The following is a 21,734-nucleotide window of genomic DNA, read 5'->3' on the forward strand; positions in this document are numbered from 1 at the left end:
TTTGTGGGTTACAGAATTAGCTGATAGGAGAAAAAAAGGAGAATATGATAGTGACATATAAATTACTTAAAGAGATCTATAAGATTGATATGGAAATTGTTCAATCCTTGGGTGGTTGGGATAGGGTGAATTATGGCTACCCCAGAAATTGAATAAGAGTGTAGTTAACAAGGACTTGAAGACCAGATTTTTTGGTTGGAGTATTGGGAATGAGTGGGATAAGCTGCCAGTCATTTGTGAGTGCTCTGTTCATGAATAAGTTCAATCAAGTACAACAGGTATTGTGTGAATGATGGTTAGTACTTAGTTTAGTGAGTCGACAAACTTCTTGGACAGGGCTGCCCCTAGGAATTTTGCCACCCCATGCAGTAGCATATTTTGCCGCTCCTTCTCCCTTATTTTTTGAAGTTTATGCCAACTTTGCCGCCCCGTGCAAATGCACGTCTTGCACCATCAGTAGAGCCAGCCCTGTTCTTGGAGTAGGAATAACAATAGTCCCACTATAGAAACTTAATCATGCTGCATGTGGACTACAGTGTGCAGATTTGGCCAACTCATTTTTGAGAAAATAAAGAAATTCTGAAAGTGCCTGAAGAAGGGTAACCAACATAGTGTCAGGTCACTGTAATGTTGAGTATGAGGACAGGGCCTGAAGAAAGGTAACCAATGTAGTGTCAGGTTACCCTTCTTCAGTAATATTGAGTATGAGGACAGACTGAAGGAGTGTCAATTGATGAGCCTGGTGAAGAGGAGGAGGAGGAGTGATATGCTTAAGACATATAAGTTAATGAGAGCTTTGTAGTAGACTGATATACACCAAATATTTCATTTTCAAGGTCATCTTTGAAAATTGTATAATGAGCATGTGTGCAAGGGTGTGAGATGTAAGTTTCTTTCTTGGAGAGTGGTGTGTAAACAGAATGCACTGCCAAGTTTGTGTATAGTGTGGAAACAAAATTCTGATTTCAGCGAAAACTTCCATGATGAGTCTTTTGATTCCAAAGAAGTCGGATGATGGTGTTATAATAATAATAATAATAATAATAATAATAATAATAGCCACACACATTGTTGTAAAGTCTAATTCCCTGTACTAAACAGACTGGACAAAGTCTGTAGATAAAGACAGAAAATCTTGTCTTTATTTGTAAGCTTAATTTGGGAGTTATATACTAATAAATTAAAAGTAACTGAACTAACCTTTTAAGAGTTGCGATTTTTTGCATTTCATGATATCGGAAGATATAACCATAGTTATCAGGTGAGCACCTGCAGAATGTCCACAAAGGAATATTTTCCTAGAAAAGAGAATTATCTGAATCACCTCATTTGTCAATTTACTATTTTAAAAAAATAATAAAATAGCTGCGTATATATATTAAATTTGCATCAGTGGTATGTTAAGCCCTCCGTAGCTCAGTCAGTATAGACAAAGCCCTTTGGTTGGAAAGACCTGGGTTCGATTCCAGTCAGTGATGTGAGGAACCTTTATCTGGTCTCTTTTGACTACAGGTGAGTTAGCTGATCTCATACAGAGATAGATGGGTTTTTTTCTCCTGGAAACTCAGGTTTTTCATCCATCAAAACAGACAAACTGGCCAATAGAACACACGCAATTTACAGACAATAATACTTAAAGGCATAGGGGTAACCTCCTTATCCTTGTATTACGGTTGGGAAGTCCAAGGATACTTGGAAGGCTATGGGCTCTTAAGTGCCTGTTAAAGCCACTGATGGATGGAGTAATATGTTAAGTTAAGAATTCTTAGTCAATATAACATATTTTACTTTATTTGTAAAATATGTTATAGTGACTATGTTATTATTTCAATATCTTACAGTGTCAGATATTGAAATAATAATTATATAAGCAGGACACATATTACAATTACTGAGGCATTCAGTAGGGAAATAATTCCTAAGGCCTAAATAGTTCCTAGCCAGCCTGGTTGGTCGAGTGGTTAGCGTAGCCACTCTCCAGCCAAAAGGCTGCAGGTTCGAATCCCACCATGTGCTTGGATGTTTGTGATTGTCTGTGAAAATACTAGTGGTGGTGGGCAGTAGATGGCATTGGTGTAGCTGCAGTTCGTCGTAGTTGGTGGATTGAGTGGTGGAGACAGAGTTGTACAGTAAGCCCTCGCTCGATGAGTCTTTGGACTCCCTGGAGGTGTCATGCAATAATAATAATAATTTGGTGGCGCTAGTGTCGCCGTAGCACGTGGCGGTGAATTTGAGCTGTGCAGAAGAAAGTGATTTTTAATCGGTGAATAGTCTGCTTTTTTCCCCGTTTTTCTACGTTTTTGAGTGCTAAATTGTTTCTCTGAATACGAGTGTACTTCAGCGGTTGTTTTTTGGAAGTTAGTTGCTGTCACGATATAATATATTTTGGTACCGTCGGAATCGAACGCGTAACGGTGGAAGACAAAACGAAGCTAAGTTACTGTATTTAGTTATATTTCATTTTATTTAATTATATTTAGTACTTAAATGTTCTGATGTTTGTACTTTTTTTCCCTCTTATTTATTAATTGAATAGTTATTAAAGATTACGCTACTCGGCAGTAAGGAATGATGGTGGATTCAGCAGCAGTCGCAAGTGGCGTAACGCCAAGTCCTCCGCCATTTAAGAACTCAATTATTAGCAATATCATAAGGGACTTTGTGGCATGCAGTACTTGCGGCATGTATGCGTCTCGGGAATTACATATGTGGCTTGTTAAAGAGAACAATAGAAAGGGTGGCTATGGCAGTTAAGAGAGGTGAAAGGGTGGATGAGATGATTGTGATGGTAGGAACGAATGACCTGAGTGGTAATGTAAGTCGGGCAGCGAGAGATATGAGATTTTTGCTTGAGACTGTACAGAAGAAGACAGAGAGAGGAAAAATAGTGTGCATGTTGCCTAGTATGATAATGATGAGTTGAGCAGAAGAGCGGTGATATTGAATGGCATAATGGCGAGAATGTGTGACAAGAGAGGACTGGTAGATCTGGGGTTGATGATTAATAGAAACCTGAAGTTTAGGGGACATATTGCAAAGGTGGTGAAGGTAACACAGAGGATTGCTGCTATTATGAGAAGGGCACTGACCTGCACAGATAAGAGGGTTATCATTCCGTTGTATAAGTCTCTGATCAGACCACACTTGGACTATTGTTCTCAGATTTGGTCCCCAGGATTTGATGGGGATAAATTAACTGTGGAAAGGATACAAAGACGGATGACAAAGATGGTTTCAGGACTGTACAAGGATAGCTATGAGGATTGGCTGAGGGAATGTGGACTGCAGAGTTTGGTGGATAGAAGAAGGAGAGGTGATATGATTGAGACTTTAAAACTGTTGAGAGGTGGTTACAGGGTTGACACTGGGGAGTTCTTTCGCTTGGTTGAACAGCGGGAAGGAGTGATGACAAGAGGCCATCCCTGGAAGTTACGAAAGGAAACTGTGAGCAAGAGGATAAGGAGTGGTTTCTTTGTGTGGAGGGTGGTTGAGCCGTGGAATGCATTGCCTGATGGAGTGGTGGGAGTGAGAACAGTCAGTGAGTTTAAAGAGTGGTATGATAGACTTTGTGTTTCTCAGGGGGGGGACCTCCCCTCGATGAGTCTTGACAGACTTTATGTCTTAGGAAGGACCTCCCTCGATGAGTCTTTTGACTCCTTGGAGGCCTGAATAATAATAATAATAATAATAAATAATAATTCCTGTTGATCAAATAAATGCACACTCGGAAAGATTCAAATTCTCTTAAAACAAGAAGGTAGAAAAGTAAAAACTGGATTTCTCATCTCCTACAAGGACTAATACAGCTTTGTCATTTTTATCAAATATATATAGCCATAGGTTTTTTAATGATATCAAGAGATTGCCAAATGGCAAACAGTTATTTAAGTAGGAAAAAAAATCAGTTTCAGTTTAAATTTGTACAAAATCAGTTTCAGTTTAAATTTGTACAAAATCAGTTAGTGAAGTGGACTGAGGACTAGTTATTTGACAGTTATCACAGTCATGTATTCAGGAGCAATGTCCAATGATAAAAAGTGAAATGGTATTCTGTTCTTCAGCTGCTGTTATTCATCCAGCAAATCGATAATGTTTGAAAAGTTTGTGGGAAAATATTCAGCTGTTTGCAGATAATGCAAAACTGTGGAGAGTTATTAGTAGTGAAGATCATGTAAAGAGTTAGAGTTCAACATATCTGAGTAGTCTAGTCTAATAAGATGGCAGTTGTATGACAGTCAAAAAATGTTAGATGTAATATATTAGGTGTCAGGTATAATATGTCTAAATTCAAATGTCTTGCACTTCAGGATTCGGAGATGGAGGGATGAGTACTATATTGGTAGGGAAGACTTAATTCAGAGAAATGCACTGTAGTGATAGTGAACATCATACACAGAATTGCTTTAACGAGAAGAACACTAATATACAAAGAAGTGGTAGTTCCATTGAATGAGGCTTTGATGACATCAGGACAACTGTAGTTACCAAAAGATAGTTTATCCTCTGAGACTACCATTTCTTTGTCTCTCTCTCTCTCTCTCTCTCTCTCTCTCTCTATCTATCTATCTGTCTATCTATGTATCTGTAACAGTATCAAATGTTCCCCCTGAAATTCCTCATCAACTCATCAGATCCATGTTATCAAGATACGGTTCGGTCACAGGAAAAATACGCACATTGTCAGCAGCCACGAAGAAGCCCGAATTTGCCCATGTCAAAAGCTTTCGAAGGCAGGCATTAATGCATTTTCCAAACAACGACGCACTACACGACCTCCCAAAATTAATCAACACGGACATAAACGGAATAACCTATACTTTCTACTTATCTTCCTCATCACAGTGCTTCTTCTGTCATGAAGATGGTCACATTAGGAAACAATGCCCCTATATTACCAACAGTTCATCAACAAACATCCCAGCCCAGAATAGTAAACCAGTTGAACAGAATAACATCGCACATGAAGAAAATCAAAGCATAGGAAAAAGTAAACCAAAAATTCTCTCCTCATCACAAACTTCAGAGGAAAGAAAATCCCAAACTGAAAAAGACAACGCTCATGTCGCTCTTGAACACCTGCCAAGTAATGAGATCCAAGGCTCAGAAAACGAAGTCTCACAACACGAAAACACGGATCCTCCCAACAGAGATGACAAGGATGAACTAATTAAAAGCAATCCCCAGACCCAGCAACCAGAATCACTAACTCAGCCTCCCACTAATTCAAAACCTCACCCTATAGAAGAAACTACTCAAAATGGCCTTTCTCCACCTGCAGCCAGCCAAGGAGAAACAGAGTTCCCAGACGATGAGGAAACTGTATTTCCACATGACGATCTAGAAGAAGAGGAAGCTGAGGGCGAACTTCCTCACACTGAGGGTCCCCTAACCATGAAGCAGCTGTCATCCTTCATACAGAAAGTGCGAGGTTCTCCTCACAAACTAACTATAGCCCTTAAATACACCACAAGAATCCCAGAACTAATATCTCAACTTCAGGACCTACACTCGAAACTGAAATGTAAAAAGAGCAGAGCAGAGGTTAACAGGAGTAAGCGAATCTACTACCTAATTAATGGTCTACAAACACAGTACCAGGACCAATATTAGATTAAACTTACAATCAAACTTTCATAAATCATAATGTCTATAAGCCTTTTCTCTCTCAATGCAAGAGGATGTGCCTCTGCTCTACGCAACAGAATAGTCTTTGACCAGGTACAAAAATATCATATAGACCTAATACTAATGCAAGAAACAAACATCAACTCCTCATCCAATTTATCCAGAAGATGGGCAGAGTGGCCTTATGACTTACAGCACTCTGCAACCCAACAACATCATGCAGCAGGAGTTAGCTTAGGTGTACATCATAGATCTCCCTACAAACTAAAAGTGATTGCTGATATACCAGGATATGCCTTGTATGCTCACATAATAGCACCCAACCATAATACCCTGCATGTGTTCAACATCTACATACCACAGCAGGATGCTCTGGCATCACAAATCCTGGATTTCGTTCAAAACCATCTGTCTAGTATAGACCAAGAACATGTCATAATAGCGGGAGACTTTAATTGCACTCTTGACCAAGAAAAAGACAGACTTCAGTGTGCTGAACATCGTAGCCAATTAATAAACAAACTTCAAACACTGGTAAACGATAATGAACTCATCGACGTCTTCCAGCATCAACATCCTGATAAGAAATCCTATACATGGAGGTCAGCAATCACAGCGACAAATAGGCCACTCTACCAAGCACGACTGGACAGATACTACATTTCCAAACATACCTTGCCTCTAGTCAGAAACATCTCACACATCCCTTCCTACATTTCAGATCATTGTTTTGTCAAGCTGCAACTTTCATTATCCTTGGAAGCATCCAAATCAGGAAGTGCCTACTGGATCTTCAACAATACTCTCCTGAAAGATCCAGATTATATAATAAACACTCAGGCTTTAATAACCAACCTCACTCACTCAAAAGTGGATACAGAACCAATGAAAACATGGTGGCCCCACCTAAAATCACGAATAAAATCCTTTACGCAGATCTACAGTCACCAGAAAAATCAACAGAAGAACATTAGAATCAGACAACTTGAAGAACAGCTCAAGTATCTCCCAGAAGAAAGCCCTGAACATCATTCTGCCTTCCAAGCCATGCAAAGACAGGCAGAATTATCGGCAAAAGGTGCCCTACTTAGATCGCGGCATACACAAATAAATCTTTCAGACACCCTCACAAAATATTTTTTCTCTTTGGAAAAAAAATGCCAGGCAGCAAATTCCATCTCTGCTATCAGACTTCAAGATGATAGCATCACAGAAGATCCAAGAAAAATCACCTCTGAAATCCTATAATACTACAAGAATGCATACAGCACTGCAGGAACATCCCATCATGCCATTCACAAAATACTGAAAGAAACAAAAAAAATCTCTGCAACAGATCGGAACCACTTAGAAAAGATAATCACGCTACATGAACTGAAAACCGCATGCGCATCCTTGCCAAAGAACAAATCTCCTGGCCTTGATGGTCTCACGTCAGAGTTTTTCCAAGTCTTCTGGAATCAACTCGGACCACTTCTCCTTGAAACACTGCAAGAAGCCTACATCAATGGCCTCCCACAATCCGTCACGACCTCAGTAGCACGATTGATACCAAAGAAGGGAGACCACACGGATATCCGAAACTGGCGTCCAATCTCCCTAATTAACACCGATTGCAAAATAATTTCCAAAGTTATAGCAAACCGAATAAAGCCAACACTGCCTGAAGTTATTGGCCAACATCAAACGTACTCTGTCCCAGGAAGATCAATACATGATAACCTCCATTTAATAAGAGACCTCATCCACATCGCAAACAGCCAACATGAAGACCTAGCACTCGTCAGCCTTGATCAGGAGAAGGCTTTTGACAGGGTAGAGCACGAATACCTTTATGAAGTTCTAAAGGCATTTGGCTATGGTCCTCTCATCATTGAAACAGTGCAATTGCTTTACAGAGATGCACACTTCTGTTTAAAAATCAACAACAGGCTCACTCGCACTTTGTCATACTCTTGAGGGATCAAGCAAGGATGTCCCCTCTCTGGTCAATTATACACACTGGCCATAGAACCCTTCTTAAAAAGAATACACGACACCATCATCTCCAAACGAACCAGAATAATAGAACCACATAAAAAAATTACCTTATCAGCATGTGCCGATAATGTCACTGTAATAGTACGAAATGAAGAAGAAACGACAGTAACCGAGGAAGCACACAGACTATATGCACAAGCCTCAGGGGCCAAATTAAATTCTGCCAAAACCACGGGCTTGTGGTCAGGCAGATGGAAGTCTAGAAATGATTCTCCGATCGAATGTACCTGGTCAAGCGAAGGACAAAGATACTTAGGTGTGCACCTTGGCAACACCAAAATATATAACACACTGAACTGGACTCAGCTGCACAATCATTTTAAACAGGTGCTAGGTAAATGGAACAGCGTTCGTTCCATGTCTTCACTTAGAGGAAGAGTACTAATAGTTAACCAGATGGCTGCGAGTGTCTTATGGCATACTCTCAAAGTACTCACACCTCCTGAAGAATTTCTCTACTACATTCAAAAGGAAATCAAACGTTTCCTCTGGAACAAAACTCACTGGACAACATACCCTCAACTCTGCAAGCCACTCAGCAAGGGAGGTCAAGGCCTGATTTCTCTTGAAAACAAGATTTGATCCTTCAGGATAATCCTCTTCCTAAAGACACTTCAATGCAATCACACTTATGTAACCACCTTCGATTACATCACGAAAGCATCCACCAGAGGACTTACACTTTCCACAATCCTCCGAATGGCCAGTCCTGCACCATCTCCTCCTAAACCACCTCCTTTTTACAAAGATGCTCTACAGCGATGGAAAAACACAGGACTCCATCACACACTCACAGGATCAACAGAGTCAGCTGTACTTACAGAACCACTATTTTCAAACAAAAACATCACAAGTCTCACAACTGGCCAGCCTTTTCTTTTCCCTACATGGAACTGGGCAGGAATAAGAGTCATAGGAGACCTCCTAACCCACACCCTAAAGTGGAGAGCATTCACAAGCCTACCAATGAATAACCCAAAAACCGAAAAGCAATATCAACAATTGCAAGCCTCCATTATAAAAGCCTATCCAGATATCGCTACACCTCAGGAAATCCGTATTCCTTCTAGAAACTGCTCGGGGCCAATATTTCATCTTGTACAATCTGAAGCCTCGCTTCCAATTCATCCCTCCAACTACAAGAAAATATACCACTTCCTCATGTCAGTGTCCCCATCCTCACCATTCTTATATTCAGCCTTAACACTCTCATCTACAAGGCTGCATATACCACACAGTTTTCAGTGGGATCTGCCATATAAATCAAAATGTGCCAAACCAGATTCCGAAATACAGTGGAGACTATGGCATAACATCTTGCCAACTCCTTCAAAGCTCTACAAATTTAAGCTAAGAGAAACGGATCTGTGTCCATTCTGTGACTTTTCAAGCACCTTGGAACACACATATCTGACCTGCCCTGCAAACAAAGTGATAATCACCTATGCCCTGAATACCGCCTCTAGCACCTGTAACTACACACACAGCCAAGAAGACTACTGGAATTTAGTCCACACAGAAGAAAACAGACACAGAACATGCAATTTCATCTTCATCTGCGCTAAGGCCGTCATCTACAGCTTTTACCTAAAACAGACAAGGAGTAACCAGCACCCATCCATCACTGAAACTGCACAAACCCTCATGCACATCCTCCGTCGGAAACTAAAAAGCAGGCTTCTATTGGAACTTGAGCACTTCAAAGAAACAAGAACTGTCGTGAAATTCCTAGAGGAGTGGAATCCAACTGGTACCCTCTTCTGGATTGACGACGACAATGTGCTTCATCTGAATGATAACTCAGACTGAAACTGAACTGTTAATTTTGAATATTCATTTATATCTCTATTGTACACCCGAAAGGAAAATGTTTTTCTTTCTCTGTAAATATATACTTATAATATGTAAATAGTCATTGTTGCCTGTCGTGTAATGTTTATTTTAACAAGTTAAATAAAAAAAATAAAAAATAAAAAAAATAAAAATAAAAATAATCTATGTATCTATCTATCTCTATTTTAGTTTTAGTATGGAAACACTAATTAAACATTTAAAGAGCACACTAGGAAAGTGGGCAACAATACGGAAACAATATGTCTCCACAAGAGAGAGAGAGAGCAATAATTGTTAACCAAATAGCTACCAGTTTCCTTTGGCATATACTAAAGATTTTCATGCCACCAGTGCAATTTATCAAACAAATACAGTCAGCCATCTATCGATTTATATGGAACCAAACAAACTGGCTTTTCTACTCCAAGCTAAGTACTTCTCTCAAAGAAGGGCAAAACTTGACCTCCATTGACCACAGGATAACAACGTTCTGCACTTGCTTTTCCTTAATACAGGAAATGGCACAAAAACATACCACCAAATATATTTTCAGTTCAGCCACTAGAGGTCTCTCTTTCTCCACAACCTTAAGAATGACAAGAGCGCATGTGCTAGTGAATCTAACAAATTTCTACAAAGATGCCTTCAAAGATGGAAGAAGTTAAACCTCCAGCACACAGTGAAGACAGCATCCATTCCTGAAATCCTCATGGAACCCATCTTCCACAACACGATGTGGGTAGGGAAGGGAAATGTGTCCCCTGGCAAGGCATGAGGGTCTTGGGTAATATTTTTTCTCCAAGCCTCACCTGGCACTTTTCAAAATCACTCATGAACGTGGAATATAGAAATCAGGCAGAGCAGACACTTACTCTGAAAGCTGCTTTTCCAGCTGCTATGCCTGATAGCATAACTGAAGAGAAGTTCAGTTCTCTTTATGCAGAAGATACGGTGCCTATCATTTTGATAAAAACCAACAATGCATGGAAGAAACTTACACTCTGCAATATAAATAATATCTACAGCTCTCTAATATAACAATCCAACCAAAGCACTTTATTAGAAAATCCTGTACCATTCCACCAAACACTATTTCACTGGCACCTAGCATATCGCACAAGAGCTCCCAAACCCAACGCCGATATTCAGTGGAGAATATGGCACAATGCATTATCCACTCTAACTATATTACGTAAATTTAACCCGGATGTTTAAGATCATCTGCTACTGATCAGGAACAGCCTAGTATATTTATTTAGAATGCTCTGTCAACACCCAATTGTTTGTCTCTGGAAACTGCAGCCTTAACCTGTGGTTAAGGCTGCCATTACTATACTCCTCTTCTGGGATATTCCTCTTCTGTATGGTTACAGAAGAGGAATATCTCAATCTTGTCCATGCAAAATCAAATAATCATTTGATCTGCAACTACCTCATCATCACTGCGAAAGCAATTATATACAGTTTCTATCTTCAACACACAAGACCAGACAGCACAACAGTTTCACAGAGAGAGTGGCGGCTGACCATTTCCTTGCAGCCATCAAACAAAAGGAGAGAAGTCATATCCCACATGAGCATTATCACCACAGGCAGAAAAACACCTTAGACCTTTTACACCAAAAATCAACTCCTAGCTAAGCAGGGTGACTGCATCACAGTCCACTTCCAACATAGAAGTGACATCATCCCCTCCCCCAAAAAAAAAGAAAGGGGAAGAAAGATATTTTTGTGCTTAACAGTGTAAATAATGATCATCTGTTACATTCATGTAAATATGTAATATTATAGCAACTGTTATTTTCTTGTAAGATATTTTATTATTATTATTATTATTATTATTATTATTACCATCCCAAGACCTCATGGAGTCAAAGACTCATCTGGGAGGTCCTTTTATCACACACACAGCTCATCATACCGTGTTTTAAACACATTCAAACTCTTTGCAGACACCATATCAGGCAAGGCATTCCAATCATTCACAACTCTTCACGAAAAAAACCTGCCTCTCACTCCCCTGCTCACACCCTCTTTATACAGTTTCCAGGGATGACCTCCGGTTCTCCCCTGATCTCCCACTATTCTCTGTAAAACTTCTCCAACATTGATCCTATAACAACCTCTTACCAACTTGTCCACCAGACTCTGCAAATTACACCTTCTCAATCTTTCCTCATACTCGACATTCCAGAGGTCAGAAACTACCTTAGTCAGTCTCCTTTGGACCCATTCCAACATCTCTTCATCCTTCTGAAAATCCAGTGACCAAATCTGGGCACAATAGTCCATGTGTGGCCTAACCAAAACCCTATACAAGAATCTCCCTACTTCTACACGTCAGTGTCCTCCGCATCTTTCCCAGAAGCCTTTGTGTTGTCTTCACAATTTTGGCGATGTGTCCCCTAAATTTTAGATCCTTATCCACTATCACCCCCAGATCTCTTATTTTCTCTACCTCCAACAATATATTCTCACCAAGCATAAATTCTGCATCCCATCTTTGTTTTCCAAATTTTAAAACCTTACATTTTGCAACATTGAACTCACATTCCCATTTCCGTGCCCAATCACTCAATCTATTCAAGTCTTCCTGTAAGGCCACAACATCTTCACCACATTTCATGGTTCGTCCCAACTTTGCATCATCTGCAAACAACTGAATATCTCCATCCAAATCTTCACCTATATCGTTAATATACAAGTTAAACAGCAATGGACCTAAAACAGACCCCTGAGGCACTCCACTAGTGACTTTCCTTTTCCTGGCTATCGCTCTCCCCCATACACAACTTGTTGATACCTATCAGATAGCCAGTCTCCAATCCAATGCACTAATCTAATATCCAACCCCATCTGCTCTAGTTTGACTGTCAACCTATCATGAGGTACTCTATCAAAAGCCTTTGTGAAATCCAAGTATATTACTGTGTATCCTTCTCCTCTGTCCAAGGAAGCAGTCACTTTATTGTAATAAGTAAGTAGATTACTAAAACATGACCTCCCTTTAGCAAATCCATGCTGTCCATCAAAGATAATACCATTGCTGTCAACCGAACTCTGGATCCTAGTTCTCACAAGCTTCTCCAACAACTTAACCACAACACCTGACACACAGATAGGCCTATAGTTTGATGCTTGAGTTTTCGATCACCTCCTTTATAAAGTGGCACAATCTTGCCCTCCTTCCACTCTTTAGGAATTAGACCAAGTGCAAGACTTGTATTAAAAAAATATGTCAAGGTAGGTGTCAACTCTCTGGCACATTCCTTCAGAATACGCAGTGATATATTATCAAGTCGCACAGCCTTATTTATATCTAGTTTACTCAACTCCCCAAACACCTCTTGCTCACTTACAGTCAGTCTCTCCTCCCCATCATCAACTGCTCTCAATCTCTCAATGAAGTCACATTCACAAGATTGAAAGATCTTGTGAATGTGAGGTTGAGGTTGAAACCGGTCTCGGTAGTGACCCACCCATAATGCATTGCAGTATACATCTTCTAGTGAGATGTGCTTTACATTATGGGAAAATACTAAGAATAGTGATCAGAGCTTTACCCACCTTTACAATGAGTTGCCCTAGTGTTGTAGCATCTTTAGAGTTTCAGGTGCAAACTTAATTGTTTGCATACTTGGGATTAGGAGTTAAAATAACCATGTTTATAAAATAACTTGGTTATCCTAATATACAATATCCCCAAGTTAAAAAATTTATTACATATATATATATACTTTAGTCTTGTGTTAGCACGCTGCAATTACTTATACTAGCCCCACTGTTACACCGAATTGTGGTTGTCTCGCATTTGTAAAAAACTTTGTTTGTGTGTTCTGATGACGTTGGATATAATACCAGCGAAATATTAGCTTTTAAGTTAATAAATAGTTATTTTCTTATCAATCTGTGTTCACATCAATACCATTTAAATCCAATTCAACATGTGTGATGAACACATAAGCCTATCCACGCGTTTAAAACTTTAGTTTAATATAAACCAAAATGAACATTCAGCTTTTAGACCTTCATATCAAGGTCATCATCTGGAGCATACACATATATATAGAAAAACAAGCTGCATTACAATCTACATGGTTTGCTAAAGTTACTGAACAACCGTTACAACAATTATTGGCCTCTGAATAAAAAAAAAATAAAAAAAACCTTTACTACATCAAAGCTAGAGTCCTATTATTATTATTATCTATTAGGTTACAAAATTAAATTGGGCTAGAGAGCAACATGTTTATATATACATATATAAGAATTCTTATAAGAATTCTTGATAAGAACATATATAAGAGTATTCTTATATATTATTCAATATATCATCATCTTATGATCTTCCTTTTACCTTCTTTTACCTTGCGCTGTCGAGGGTTTATTAATCATCGGACCTCAAATCGTTCACAGGGTAAGGTTGCGAATAACCTTTTTCTTTGTAAAAGAGAAATCTTATTGTTCCATTTAATTAAATTTCCAAAAGTAATTTATTATTATCAAGGGACTCCTCATCACTTCTTAATCTTTTATGATTTTTTATGACACTCCTGCCCACTAAAGGTTACATGTATAAAATAAAGATTTTTTTTTTGCTTTCTTTATTAATTTTATATATATTTTTAATTTTTAAGCAAAATCCAGACCAAACATGGAACTTTCAAGTTACTTCAGGCCTCCACTGTCCTCATAATTTCAGTAAGGTGACACGTACACTTCCTGTCCCTGTGCATCTCCTTGTCATCTTATTTTATCTCATGCTTACTCACACTGCACCATGTGAACTTCCAAATCCAACAAATTAAAATACTGTGGCTGACCCTTATTCTTTGGTGTGCTTTGTCTGTAATAGTACATAACCAAAGGTTGGTCTCCTGTGCTGTAGAAGAAAAAAGTTGGTTAACTTCTCCTAACCTGAAAAATTCCTTATAAAAGTTTCTCACATTATAAGATTAGAACTCTTTCTCTCTGGTCATCACCTTATTATGGAATATAATTAAATAATTATTCTAATATCACTACTAATAAAAAATATATTGATGTTAGGAAGTTTTCATTAAAGAAAGTTCACTTAATTCTAAAGCTCTTGAGTAAATGATGAAATTATAGCTAATATTAATCCTACCTGCTTCTTCCATTAGATCCATATCTGTGAAGAACAAAAGAAACTGCTCTCTGCACTTCTTCCACTATTTCTTCTAAAGTGACTAAATGAACAAGTTTCAAAAGAAAATTATTATTATTATTATTGTCATCATTATCAGCTCTCTAGAAAATCAAAACACTTTGGATGAGGTTCCCATTAAATCAACAGCATGTAAAACTATGTTGTATTCAGTTGCATAGCAGTAAAATTGGAACTTCCAAGTAGTTTGTCAGAAGACTGATTCCCCAGAATATATAGGAGTGTGTTTTTTTTTTTTTTTAAATAAAGAAACCTGTGGTGCGTTCATAATTAGAAGAAACACACGTATAAACCACAGTGAAAATTATTTAATTGTAAATATTTCATCCTAAGTATCTTAGGACATCATCAGTACAATATTTAAACAAAAATTAGGAATAACATACAGTTAGGGCGAGAGGGAGACAACGTCGAAGCTGATTAACAAGTCAACAATGTCGAAGTTGATTAACAAGTCAACATTGTCTCCCTCTTCACTAACATTCCCCATAAAGAAACAATAGAATTACTAACTCAAAAATTTCCGTCTGATATAGTTGAATTGTTCAAGCTTGTTATTGCATCAGGTTACTTCACCTGGAAAGGTCAAATTTACAAGCAAGGGGAAGGAACAGCAATGGGATCTCCTTTATCACCAAACCTAGCAAATTTGTTTCTAGAACACCTTGAGGAAAAAATATTCACTTTTGAACCCAAACCAAAAATTTGGCTAAGATATGTCGATGACGTATTTGCAGTATGGAATCATCCCGAACCTGAATTACAACTGTTTCTAGATAAAATTAACCTTCTTCATCATCGCATCAACTTTACGTTAGAAAAAGAATCTCCACAGGGTATCTCTTTTTTGGATTTACACATCAAAAGAAAAGAAGACGGTTCCATCGCTACTTCCGTCTTTCGCAAGCCTACATTCTCAAGTCGCTACATTCACAATTCTTCTGCTCATCATCCATCTCAGAAATCTGGCATTATTAAATCACTAGTTTCCAGAGCACACAAATTCTGCTCCTCTGAAGAATCTTTAAACCAGGAATTAGAAGTTATCAAAAATACAGCCATCCTAAATGGATATAATCTCAAAACAACTCAAAAAATCATCAGTCACTTCTGCATACATCAAACCAGACAGGAAGAAGTGCATAGGATTCCCATACCTTACGTTAAAGGCATCTCAGAACGTCTTTCTAAAATTATGAAGAAATACAATTTTGCCACTACTTACAAACCTATCAACCAAATTTACAACTTATTACCTTCTCCTAAGGACAAATTCTCACCCTTAATGTTACCTGGTGTTTATGAGATTCCATGCTCATGCAAATTATCTTACTTTGGACAGACAGGTAGGTCTGTTCAGAAATGCATCTCGGAACATCAAGACCACATTCGTCTTCTTAAACCGCAGAAATCTGGCCTCTCTCAACACGGAATTGAAAATCCAAACCATAGGATCCATTGGGAAAAGGCTAAACTTTTACATAGATCTTTATTTAAACATGAACGTTTATACAAAGAAAGTTCTGAAGCCCTACTACACAGACCAAACCTAAACCGCAACGACGTTCTTACTATTCCTAAAGTATGGGAAATTATCATACAAAACTGTGTTAAATAATTAACGTTTTTTTTTTTTTTTTTGTACTACTTTAGCACATTATGCACGTTTTCATGAGATTCTATTGTAATCATGCGCCCTAACTGTATGTTATTCCTAATTTTTGTTTAAATACTGTACTGATGATGTCCTAAGATACTTAGGATGAAATATTTACAATTAAATAATTTTCACTGTGGTTTATACGTGTGTTTCTTCTAATTAATAGGAGTGTGTTGTATTTCTTTCATGCTGAAGATGAAGTTTTTCATGCAAGCCACCTGAGTTAAATTGAGCTCTTTTTTCAAAAGCTTTGATACACTTTCTGTTGAACCAGGGTTAAGAAAGTGGATGAGAATTTCGAGTAGAATGGAGCCAAATGAAGACCTCTATTTCAGTCAGGGTAATTTCTGTGATTGTTCAGAAGCTGGTGTTCGGGTCAGAAGAGCAGAAGCAATAGCAGGACCAAGGAAAGGATGAGTACAAATTCTGGAGGTTATCCCAACTGGCACCTTTGTAATGCCAAAGGATATGAGGTTTGGAGTAAGTGGAGAAAGGGTGTTCTGTGTGAGAGAGGAGACTTGCATCAGTTTTGATCTGAGTTACCGAGAGGAGAAGTGACTGCTGTGGTGTATCTGGAAGGAGGAGTTGGTAAAACACGACCTTCCTTTAACAAAGCACAAGGAATACCACTCTTATCAATCCACTTTTGAATCCTATCTCTCACCAACCTTTCTAATATCTTAACTACAACCCCAGATATACAGAGTGGTCTATAATTTGTAGCCTTAGCCTTATTACCACCTTTGTGAAGTAGAACAATTTTGCCTTCTTTCCACTCCTTTGAGACTTCTGCTGTTGCAAGACTCTTGTTAAACAAGTAGGCAAAGCCTGATGTTAACTCCTTGGAACCAGGGGCACACCAGCCATATGTGCAATGTATGCAATGCACACAGGTGCCAGGATATTAAAAGCTCCAAAATACTTAAAAAAAACGTTTTTTTAAAGTGATTTTTTTATTGGAGGGGGGGGGGCACCTAAAGTTTTGCACACAGCCACCGGACACTACTAGCGTGCTACTGGGTATAGGGGCACCAACTAAAGTTTTGCACACAGGTGCCGGACACTACTGGCACGCCCCTGCTTGGAACATTCCCTTAAGACATGCGGCCATATGTTATCAGAGTCCTATTGCCTTATTGACATCTACCTTACTTAATTCCTCACATACCTCTTGCTCACTCACCATTGTCTTTTCTCATTTCATTCTCTAAACTTGAGCTTCTGATTTCACAGATGAAACACTCTAATGAACTTTTCACTGAATGCCTCAACTATGTTCTCTTAAGCAGCCACCAATCCATTAACATCATCTTATCATTATCCTTCTTTTTACTGGCCACTTAGTGACAAAACTCACGGGGGTGCTGTTCTTGGCTCACTTTGCTAATTTCCGCTTGTACTGCACTTTTGCTGTCCTTTCCAACTGACAATTATTCATCTTGTACTGCCTCTAAAGTGCCATCTTCTTCCAGATTTCAAGTTTAATCCCCTCAATCCCCCATTTTACACCTACCGTATTCAGCCTTTTGACTTTCTAAATACATTCATGTAATACTGTTAAGTATTTCTTTGTCAGTTCCCAAGCAGCATTTATTGCCTTTCTGCTCAACTCTTCATTCCACACCAGTTTCTTCTGGGAGGGAAAAAACCCATTTACCTGCCCATATAGTGAATAATATATATGTGATCATCTTTTATTAGAAGCATTTGTGTTGTCTTCACAATTTCGGCTATGTGTCTCCTAAATTTCAGATCCTTATCCACTATCATCCTCAGATCTCTTATTTCCTCCACCTCCAACAACATATCCTCACCAAGCATAAATTCTGCATCCCCATTTTTGTTTTCCAAATTTTAAAACCTTACATTTTGCAACATTGAATTCCTGTGCCCAATCACTCAATTTATTCAAGTCTTCTTGTAAAGCCACAACAGCTCTACTCTTCATGGTTCATCCCAACTTGCATCATCTGCAAACAACTGAATATCTACATCCAAATCGTCATCAATATCATTAATATACAAGTCAAACAGCAATGGCTCTATAACAGACCACCTGAGACACACCACTAATAACTTTCCTTTTCCTGGAATTTCAAGACCAGCATTTGCCCCTGGGGATGAATGCTGGTCTTGAAATTCACACTTGCTCTTGTTATCATTCAGGGAATGAGAGGCGTGATTGAAGTCTGATTAGCGGAATAATGAATTACTGACCATTTAAAACTATGTACCAGTAACCCTCGTATAACGCGGATTAGATTCCGCAGAAATGCCGCGTTATATAAATCGCGTTATACGAGTCTCAGATCACATAGAATAAGTAGGGTTATGTTCAAATCGTTTTTTTTTTTAATTATATAAACAACGACATATCCAACAAAAAATATATTTTATTTAATTCAGGTAATTTATGTAAGTTAAGAAAACATAAACTATGAAGCAAACACATAGTATCTTCTTCTTATTGTGTTATCTTCTATCGAAGGTCAGCGACCATCTTGGCGAACAAACTGCGCTCTTGTGCTAATCTGAGCAGTTGTGCACTGCTCTTTCCTGTCCACGTCTTGATGTTGTCAAACCATGATATTCTTTTTCTTCCTCTAGTTCCTTTGCCATCAATTCTTCCTACCAAAATAGTTTGTAGAAGTTGGTATTTGCTGTTTCTCATGATGTGTCCAAGAAATTACAAATTGTACTTAAACTTCATTGCACATAATGCATAAATGTTTTACGCAAAATAAAATAGTACATATTTTAATCTTTCATAGCACGAGGATTTGAGGATTGGTTAATAAACATGCATTGGTTTTGTCATGTAATCACCTGATGCATTACTACAAAACAGTCGAGTAATTTTATCTTTGGAAACTTTGAATCTAGGAGCTGATCTTTCATTTTTCGAAATATAGGTTCGTGTTGGAATTTTTTCCCAATATAACCCAGATTCATCCGCATTGAACACCTGGTCTGCACTATAAATGTTTATAAACTTTGAGAGTTTTTTGTTTAATAAGATTTCCGTCCAAAGGAATTTTCTTTTGAGGTGCAATCTTCTATCCAAATCATTAGAGATTTCTCCATTTTTCTATTAGAACATCGCGTACACACACGAGCAACGCGCTTTGCACTTATCGTTAACCCAGCAATAAACATTTTATTATTATTCCTGATACCTCCAAGGAGTCCGAAGACTCATCGCGGGAGGACACCTACAACTGTCTCAACCACTACACCGAACCTCTACTACGAATCATCTCTATCAACGCCATCTACCGCCCACCTCCACCACCACCACAACTAATATTTTTTGTCTGTAAATTGCGTGTGTTCTGAAGGGCTGATTTGTCTGTATGCGGGATGAAAAACCCGGATTTTATGTTAATTTTGTTGGAGATTCGAATAGTTGATTCATTTAAATTCAAAGTCCCTGCAAAAACTCCTGGTTTTTCTCAATTTTTCAACCGATCCAAGATTTTGAATATTTTTCTTCGAGAGAATTAATTTTGTTTTCGATGTTGGTTTTCCCTTTCGTTGCAGTTTGTAGCCATTACTATACAAATAATTTTTTACACAAAAAAGCATTTGGTCGATTGGTAGAGCCTCTGCTACTAATGGCTCAGTTAAGTAAGTTTGAGCGCGGTTAGTAGTTGGAAGGGGACAATCGTTCGATGCTGTTGGCACACTCTCCCTCGATGAGTCTTTGGACTCCCTGGAGGTGTCAAATAATAATAATAATAATAATATAATAATATTGTATGTAACTCACCAAAAAATAAAGTGCTCAGCTTGAGATGAACACACTTATGATTTTTAATGTACTTTCCTGGCAGAAACGAGGACAATTTTCAACAATAAACACTTTATACGGTAAACAATTGAGGTACATGCGTGCTAAAGGGAATTTCTCCTAATATAAATTCGCTACTTATAATTACATGCGGGATACAGGCAGACGCAAATTTAACGAAGATAAAATTTGATTTTTAAGTTGCGCGGTGAAAAACATATGAAAAGATAAAGGGTTACTACAATTTGTAGACTGTGTTTTTATCGGAACTGTGTTGTATAAGTACCGTATTCAACAAGGGTTACTACAATTTTAGACCGCGTTGTATTTACCTGTATTTAGAAATTTATGTACATTTAATCATACAAATATAACATTTATTTTGCAAATGATATTCTATCTTTTTCAATTTAGCTACTTGAATACAAATTCTACCCTACAGTTCTTCTTTGTGAACTGGTCAATAACATCGTCATAAAAAGTTCGTTGTAACTTCATTTTCCCAAGCAACACGCACACTTGTAAAGGCTGGCTAAAGCTTACTGGCTAGGGCTACTTTGACTGCGTATGGCCTGTATTTAAGCAACAGGGTGAGATGACGTGAAGGGAGTGGAAATGGCTATGCGTGCGTATGAAATCACAATGCTGAAGCGAGGATCTCGATGCTTCCACAACCGAGCAAGCCAAGGTAGCTTGACTAGCGTCGGCCTTCGATACACAACGCAAAGCGCAATTATTGCCGCGCAAGCTTAAGACGTCTTCTGTCTACAAAAATAAAAGCCTAAATGGAATGCTTATAAATGCATGCATTTATTAACAAAAATATATTAATTCTTTCTCAAGTAATGAGCTTGCGCAGAGCATAGCAAACGTGGAGAATTCGCCACTGAATAAGTTTTTGGGCGATATGGACACTTAGAAATAATAATTAATATATAACAGTAATTACAACAAATGTTTGAAGTCATTACTTTGTATTCTTTTAAATTAATGTAAAATGTTCCTGAAATTTAGATCACCAGATATTTTTAGGAATCAGAACTGTTTGTCATTTACATGGCGAGAATGTAATTTTAATAACTGCACGGATTATTATTATTATTATTATTATTTTATTATTATGTAAGGTGCTTCCATGGAGTCAAAAGACTCATCGCGGGAGACCCAACATTGACATACTAACCGTTATTCACACAATACATGTCATTACCCTTAAACTCATTCACAGATGAAGCATTCACAACCACTTCTGGCAACGCATTCCACCCATTCACTATCATCCAAGCACAAAATCTAGTCCTAACACCCTTGTTAACCACACTCTTACACAATCTCCAGGGATGACCCCTCGTTCTCTCCCTTCCTTCACTGGTCTCAAAAATGTTATCAGTATCAATCCTATAAAACCCTTTTAATAACTTATATGCCTCTATCATATCTCCTCTCCTAGGTCTATCAGCTAGTTTTTAGAGCCCGCAGATCTTCAATCTTTCCTCGTAGGGAACATCCCAGACTTGCAACAATCTTTGTAACTCGCCCCTGAATCCTCTCTACCAGTTCTTCATCAGCAAGAAATCCAGGTGACCAGATCTGTGCAC

The 21,734-nt window shown here is 38.3% G+C and overlaps 1 protein-coding gene across 1 annotated transcript in view; it reads right to left on the reverse strand.

Annotated features, from left to right (window-relative positions):
• Positions 1-1,195: 1,195 nt before the first annotated feature.
• KFase (kynurenine formamidase) overlaps positions 1,196-21,734 on the reverse strand; it is a 74,558-nt gene continuing 54,019 nt past the window's right edge. The window contains exons 6-7 of the mRNA XM_090397066.1: positions 14,627-14,708; positions 1,196-1,298 (exon numbers count right to left, since the gene is read on the reverse strand). Of these exons, the coding sequence (XP_090253192.1) occupies positions 1,196-1,298; positions 14,627-14,708 (185 nt within the window). The remainder of the gene's footprint in view (positions 1,299-14,626; positions 14,709-21,734) is intronic.

The sequence above is a fragment of the Typopeltis vanoorti genome, chromosome 8, assembly GCF_054136105.1.
Source record: "Typopeltis vanoorti isolate ZY-2024b chromosome 8, IOZ_Tvanoo_1.0, whole genome shotgun sequence".
In the NCBI taxonomy this organism is placed as follows: domain Eukaryota; kingdom Metazoa; phylum Arthropoda; class Arachnida; order Uropygi; family Thelyphonidae; genus Typopeltis; species Typopeltis vanoorti.